Source organism: Salarias fasciatus, chromosome 14 (assembly GCF_902148845.1).
Source record: "Salarias fasciatus chromosome 14, fSalaFa1.1, whole genome shotgun sequence".
In the NCBI taxonomy this organism is placed as follows: domain Eukaryota; kingdom Metazoa; phylum Chordata; class Actinopteri; order Blenniiformes; family Blenniidae; genus Salarias; species Salarias fasciatus.
In genome coordinates this window covers 14,721,420-14,729,252 of record NC_043758.1, presented here as the reverse complement: position 1 = coordinate 14,729,252, position 7,833 = coordinate 14,721,420, and the positions used below count along the sequence as shown (strand labels likewise).

At 43.1% G+C, this 7,833-nt stretch overlaps 1 protein-coding gene across 1 annotated transcript; it reads left to right on the top strand.

The window, feature by feature from the left end:
* The first annotated feature begins 2,561 nt into the window (after nucleotides 1-2,561).
* Nucleotides 2,562-6,851, top strand: LOC115400760 (extracellular calcium-sensing receptor-like). Its single transcript, XM_030108780.1, has 10 exons — nucleotides 2,562-2,715; nucleotides 2,838-2,920; nucleotides 3,009-3,188; nucleotides 3,363-3,551; nucleotides 4,172-4,636; nucleotides 5,038-5,247; nucleotides 5,322-5,445; nucleotides 5,549-5,742; nucleotides 5,820-6,101; nucleotides 6,429-6,851. The coding sequence occupies exons 1-10, from the start codon at nucleotides 2,562-2,564 to the stop codon at nucleotides 6,849-6,851; spliced, it is 2,304 nt and encodes a 767-aa protein (XP_029964640.1).
* Nucleotides 6,852-7,833: the final 982 nt, after the last annotated feature.

Below are 7,833 nucleotides of genomic sequence, written 5' to 3'. Positions count from 1 at the left end.
AAAACACGCGGCCGGAGGTCAGATGACACGACAACAAAGTCGATCATCGACCTCCGACCTAGGGTGTCCTGGTGCCAAGTGCACTTATGGACACCCCTGTGCTCGAACATGGTGTTCGTTATGGACAAACTGTGACTAGCACAGAAGTCCAATAACAGAACACCACTCGGGTTCAGATCGGGGAGGCCGTGCGATCCAATCACCCCCTTCCAGGTCTCACTGTCGCTGCCCACGTGGGCGTTGAAGTCCCCCAGTAGAACAATGGAGTCCCCAGTCGGAGCACTGTCCAGCACCCCTCCCAGGGACTCCAAGAAGGCCGGGTACTCTGCACTGCTGTTCGGCCCGTAAGCCGAGACAACAGTGAGGCACCTATCCCCGACCCGAAGGCGCAGGGATGCAACCCTCTCGTTCACTGGGGTGAACTCCAACACATGGCGGCTGAGCTGTGGGGCTATAAGCAAACCAACACCAGCCCGCCGCCTCTCACCGCGGGCAACGCCAGAGAAGTGGAGAGTCCAGCCCTTCTCGAGAGGTTGGGTTCCAGAGCCCAGGCTATGTGTGGAGGTGAGCCCGACTATATCTAGCCGGTACCTCTCAACCTCCCTCACAAGCTCAGGCTCCTTCCCCGCCAACGAGGTGACATTCCATGTCCCTAGAGCCAGTCTCTGTGTCCGGGGATCAGGTCGCCGGGCACCCTGCCGTCGGCTGCCACCCAAACCACACTGCACCCGGCCCCTCCGGTTCCCTCGGTGGGTGGTGAGCCCACCGGAGGTCAGGCCCACGTCGTCCCTTCGCGCTGAGCCCGGCCGGGCCCCGTGGGCAAAGACCCGGCCACCAGGCACTCGCTTACGAGCCCCAACCCCAGGCCTGGCTCCAGGGTGGGGCCCCGGCTGCGCCATACCGGGCGACGTAACGACCTTTGTTCTTTTTCTAATCATAGGGGGTTTTGAACTGCTCTCAGTCTGGCCCGTCACCCAGGACCTGTTTGCCATGGGAGACCCTACTAGGGGGCATAAAGCCCCCCGGCAACATAGCTCCTGGGATCATGCGGGCTCTCAAACTCCCCCACCTCCATGCTGGACAGAACAGGTTAAAAAAAAAAAATCTGCAGCAAGAGTTCTGACATAAACCAGCAGAAGACATCACATCACCCCAATATCAGCTTCTCTTCACTGGCCCCATCATATCTTAAAGAGCTCTTAGTCCCATATTGCCCCAGGGAAATGCTTCATTTTCAGATTGCTGGCCGATTAGAGGTTCCAAGGCTCTCTAAAAAAGGAATGGGAGGCAGAGCTTTCAGCTCTCAGGCTTCTGGACCTTTATCTTTGATAAATGAGGGCCTTCGACTTTTCTGCTTCTTCATCCATTCCATCTAACTCCATAAGCAGTGGTCATCTCCTGAAGGCCTTTTCGTTGGAGCCATTTGATCATATCAGCCCGCTTTCCTTAATTAGCCCTTCATGAACTTTAATGCAACTTCAAAACAAAAAGCCCTCAAATTCCTGAGAAAAGCACATTCTTTTACTTTATCTTCACACAAACACAACCCTCCCTACCAAAAAAACCCAAGTTTAACCACTGGCTATCATGCAAGCATTTATGCTTGCAAAGTATTCAACAGTTCCACACGATTCAAGCGAACTTCACATGTGCATTTAATATTTTTAATGTTAACCTCAGATAATACAAAACACTGCAATGAGAGACATTTTCTCCACCAGCTTAAACCTTATAGCATTTTTTAGAAGACACTATTGTTGTCAAAAGGATTACACAAAAGGCACACACACACACACACACACACACACACACACACACACACACACTTTCCGTCAACGTCACCCAACTCAAGGTAGGGGATCACTCTGTGGTTTTTGTTGTTTGATTCATCTGATCAACTGTCTCTATAAAACAAACGACACCTCACATGCAGAGAGGATGAGACTTGTGTTGGTGGAGATACTTTCACGCTAATCCTTCTCACAGATGTTTTGCTTGCAGTGGCGACATTTTTTTGATTATAGAATGGTTTTTTTTTTTTTTGCATTAACAAGAAAAGACACACAGTGCTAAGTGTTTTTTAGAAGATTTATGTGAACTGTGTTTTATATTGACTAAATTTGCTTCGCAGTTCACGACAGCCGGTGGTTAATTTTCAGAACTGCTGTGCACATGACTTTCTTTCAGCGACACTCCTCGATCTTATTCCTGCTGCTCGGTTTGTGGGGCAGAGAGCTGGGGCTCGGATATGTTGAGACGAATGCTTGCTACCGCTGGGGCGCAGCAGGCAACAAGGGTCTCTTCCAAGATGGAGAAGTGATTTTTGGGGGACTTTTTAATCTGTATCACACACCGTCATTTCAAGAGTCCAACTTCACTAGGATGCCAGATTATAAACCTTGCTCTAAGTAATCCAAAGCTACATTTCTATTTTAATGTTTATAGACCATGTTATCATTTCATTTATTATGACTTTGAATGACTGAGCAGTTTTTATCTTTTAATTCTTCATGTCATTGTCTTTCTTTGATTTCAGCTTAGATTTGGAATCACTGAAACACATGTATGCTATGCTGTTTGCGGTGGAGGAAATCAATCTCAACAGCACATTATTACCGGCAGTGAAGCTTGGTTATCAAGTGTTTGATACTTGCGGCCGATACCCCTGGGCTATGAAAAGCGCACTGACACTAGTCGGAGGAGACACACACGACTGCAACTTGGCAGCTCCTTTTGCATCGTATGAAAAAACTGGAGCCATGGCAGGTTTGAATGGTTGTATGGTTATAATGTCCTCATACAGAAAAACAGGTACTTACTGTTGTTTGACCTTCAAGGCATTCCTTTGATTATTGGCCCTGCAACATCAACTGTAAGTATTATGCTATCCAGGATCCTGGGACCTCTCTCTGTACCGGTTGTGAGTATCTTTACCTGTAGATTTTTTTTCTGTTGTTGAAAAAAAAAAAAAAAAAAAAAAAACCTCTGAATTGAATGTTTTTCCATAGATCAGTCACTTGGCGACCTGTCCCTGTCTTAGTGACAGATCCAAGTATCCAAATTTCTTCCGAACTATCCCCAGTGATATTTATCAAGCTCGTGCCATCGCACAGCTGGCTATACGTTTCAAATGGACATGGATAGGAGCTGTGCATATAAACAATGCCTATGGTCAACGAGCCATGCAGGTATGTATTTCTGATTTGGTCATGCTCCATTATTGAGAATCTTTTTTGTGATTGTGTTCAAACGATGAAAGAGAAAGTGCGATCCTTTAAGTGCATAAATTATAGAAAAATCTAATATTGCAAATAGTCATTTACTGCTATAATGTACATGTTGTAATCACTCGCATCTGTCAGGTATTTCAGAAGGAAGTTGAGGGTAAAGGAGTCTGTTTGGAGTTCATCGAAAAAGTCCATAGAGAAACCATTGAGACTGATGCTAAACAAGCTGCACTCACTATTCAAGCTGCAACTGCAAGGGTGATTCTCATCTTTTGCTGGTATACAGATGTCAAGAAGGTGTTTAAGGAACTCGCCAAAATAAATGTGAGTAATTTGCATTCTGCTACCTTCCTAGGGTTGGCACTGATCCATTTTCATTTCCAAATGCATGAGATGTTTTGACTTTACCAGGAACTTCCATTTAGTAAAACAACATTTAAATAAATATATATTTTACTGAACAAGAAAATGCTTTGGTGAAAGTTCAGACCTTTGTGTTTTTAGGTCAGTTTCCACCCAGTTATAATAAAAGAATATGAAACAGTAATAATTGCCAAAACTGAAATCATAATAACACTTTCAGCCAACAGCCCACAGTCAGCTCAGCTTCTAAACTCTTGAGTTGGTGACTTGCAGAGCACATGTTTCCAATTTATAGCATGCCACAATAGTCAATCTATCAATAACTTTACTCCAGTAACCCTCACCCTGATATACTATGACAAAAGAAAGGCCCAGGGAGACGTCAAACACCACTGAACCCATTGTTTTCATGAATAGAGGAATTGGATGATAAATAATTGTTTTTAAGATATTTCATAGATGATTTAACACACTGTAAACAGAAAGCTAAAATGGAATTCTAAAATGGAACACAGACATAAAGATATAACATTGAAGCATTTTTTTCTTCTTTTTTTAATGTCAATGTCCTTTCACCACAGGTGACTGACAGGCAGTTTGTAGCCAGTGAGGCTTGGAGCACTAGTGAAGATATTCTCCAAGATATGACTGTCTCCGAGGTTGCTCGTGGTGTTGTAGGAGTGGCCATTCGGAGTTCAACTATACCTGGATTTGGAAAATATCTCAGAGGGCTACACCCCATTCAGAATCCTGAAGATGTATTTTTGAGAGATTTCTGGGAAAAAGAATTTGGCTGCACTCAAGAGCCCAGATCAGATTCTTTTCAGAAAGCAGCTCTGCCTCCGTGCAGTGGAGCGGAGACTTTGGAGGGAGGGAGGCATCCTTTTACCGACACCTCTCAGCTGAGAGTGGCGTATAATGTTTACCTGGCAGTTTACGCAGCAGCACACGCCCTTCACAGCATCCTGTCCTGCTCACACGAAGACAGTCCTAATGAAAACAACACAACACGCTGCTCCTCCCCAGAGCAAATCAAACCCCGACAGGTAAAAACAATCATCACTGTCATCTCTTCAACAAGAAAAATACATAAATAAAAAGCTTCTAACACTTTTGAATTAAGTCTTGAACACAAAATTCCAGCACATTATCATCTGATTAAATTAGGTTTGAATGTATGATCAAAAAGTCTCAACAAGAGTGACATAAAGAAGAATCACTACTTGATGTTACTGAATGTGTTGTTGATACAACAAAAATGCAGCACTAGTTCCAAATTTTATATCTTGTCACATAACTTTAAATGTTATGTTATGTTTTGATAACAACATTTTCAAGAGAAAATGACAATTCCTTCACAATGGATTGGGTTAGTATTTGTGCATAAAAAATTAAAATGGAAAAAGGGCATTTTTTAATAACGTATATTTGTGTCTGCGATGTTTAGGTGTTGCAGCACTTGAGCAAAGTGAAGGTCACCACCCCACAGGGTGACCTCTTCCATTTCCAAGGAGCTGACTCTCCAGCCAAGTACGACCTGATCAACTGGCAGAAAACACCCGAGGGGCCGCTGAAAATGGTTTTAATTGGACATGTTGACGGGTTTGATTTTCAATTTAATGAATCGGCTGTTCAGTGGAGCGCAGGATCCAGTCAGGTAGACGAATAATTTGCACAAATCCTCCGTCTGCAGGTAGTAAATGTTGTAGTATCACCGGACTTGTTGGTTAGGTGCCTGTTTCAGTGTGCAGTGAAAGCTGTCCTCCAGGGACTCGCAGGGCCAACAGGAAGGGAGAACCTGTCTGCTGCTTTGACTGTATCCCATGTGCTGATGGAGAGATTAGCAATACAACTGGTGAGAAAATGAGAACATTAAATTAGGTCCATTAATCTTCCCAATTAGTGATTCTTTTTTTCCTTTTAATGTTGTTACACTCCCTATTTTTTTCCCCTTATAGGTTCCTTCCAGTGTGAGCAGTGTACACCTGATTTCTGGTCCAACGATGAAAGAACAGTCTGCATCCGTCAAGAGCTGGACTTTCTTTCCTTTAATGAGACATTGGGCGTTACACTCACCACTGCCGCTGTGTCTGGGGCCATTGTGACCGCAGCTGTGTTTGTGGTTTTTCTGAAGTACCGTCAAACACCGATGGTGAGAAAACAGCATCGGGTAAAATGGTGTGGATTGTGCTTTCTTTGCCTCAAATTGTCATCGTTCCCCTCCTCAAGGTACGAGCCAACAACTCAGAGCTGAGCTTCCTGCTGCTCCTGTCTCTCAAACTCTGCTTCCTCTGTTCGTTGGTGTTCATCGGCCATCCGTCGGTCTCCTCGTGCCAGTTCCAGCAGGCCGCCTTTGGGATCAGCTTTGTTCTCTGTATATCCTGCCTCCTTGTGAAAACCATGGTGGTTCTGGCTGTTTTCCGCTCAGCTCGTCCCGGTTCTGAAGCTTTGATGAAGTGGTTTGGGCTGAGTCAACAGAGGTGGAGCGTATTCTTCTTTACTGGTGTGCAGGCATGTGTATTTTCTCACTGGGTAGTGTAAATATCCGGTACTTTCCGGTAATAATCTAAATAAAATTTGAGTAAAATTACAAACTAAAATGAAGACATTAAAAAATTATTTTTAACGATAATATTGTGTATCCCACTTCTAATCTGTACTTATCTAAAATAACTTTTTTTAAGATATTATTTCTGCATTATTTAAATATACACTGAATACCGAAAACACTGAATACTGCATGGAAGTGGTACTTCATCATTTTTATTATTGTATGAGAAACCTCAGTTGATAAGAAGCAGCCAAATAATTTGTAAAAACATATTCACTTTCCTTCAGGTTCTCATCTGTGCTCTATGGCTGTCCCTCAGCCCTCCAATGCCTCAGCGTGATCTGGGTTTCCAAGGGTCAAAGGTCACTTTGGAGTGTGCTATGGACTCTATGGTGGGCTTCTCTCTGGTCCTGGGGTACATCGGCCTCTTGGCCTGCACCTGTCTCCTCTTGGCATTTCTTGCGAGAAAGCTTCCCGACAACTTCAACGAGGCCAAGCTGATCACCTTCAGCATGCTGATTTTCTGCGCCGTCTGGGTGGCCTTTGTTCCCGCTTATGTCAGCTCTCCTGGGAAATATGTTGTTGCTGTTGAAGTCTTTGCAATCCTGGCCTCCAGCTATGGGTTACTTCTCTGTATTTTTGCCCCAAAATGTTTCATAATTCTTCTGAGGCCTGAGAAAAACACAAAGAAATACCTGATGGCCAGGTAGTCTTTCTGATGCCCTGCGAAAAGCAGCATGCAAATATTAGTGCCCAAGTTCTGTGTTGTTTTCTTCTCCTAAAAATTGCAATAATATTGTCACACATAATTGTCTTTTTACCTGAAAAGAAAAAGAAAAACAACTCTTTGCTAGATCTTCTTAAATGCTGGTGTCACATAAACTAGTGATTAAAATGCAAGATTTATGGGAAATGTCATCAAAAGTGTTTTTATCAGTGTAATAGTTAGCCAATGAGTAGCTTTGTTGGTATATGCCATCTTATTCAAATCACATCAGTTTACCGTAGTTATATAAAAATATATGGATTGCATTTTTAATCAAATACTTGCTGTCATAAAAACAATAGGGCATTTTTTGTGGCGTTTCACATGATGGTGTTTTTCTTTCACATAATCAATATTAAATACAAGAATGAAAAGTAAAGATTCTTTTTTTTTCGCATTATGGAGCTTAGAAAGGACACATCGACGCAAATATGGATTTAGGTGGATCATACTGAGATTAGGTCTGAGCTGACAATAATTTAAGTAATTGTTGCTCCCGTCGTCCCCAGCAATGAAGATCCACGGGATGGATATTTTATAGAAGATTTTATTTTCAGTTCCCAACAAGCTTCAATAACGTCTCATCAGCTTCAACTGCTCTCCAACACTCTGTGTCTAGTTCAAGGACAGTCGTTTTTCTGAGAGGCATTCAATGATTTCTGGTGCTTCCAGAAACAATGAAATACAATGAAATAAAAACAACAGGATATGAATTAAACAAATATGGGGTGCCTGTGAACAGCAAAAAAACATTTACAATGGTTCACTCACTCTTGAAATGGCACAAACTGTCCATATGGCTCACACTTTCCCCCACTTTAGAGATGTTGTCCCGACATGTAAATGTACTTTCTACCTCCTCTTGAAATGACCCAAACAATATGAAATGGACAGAGTACCTTGGTCACAACCTGTTTGAGCTACGC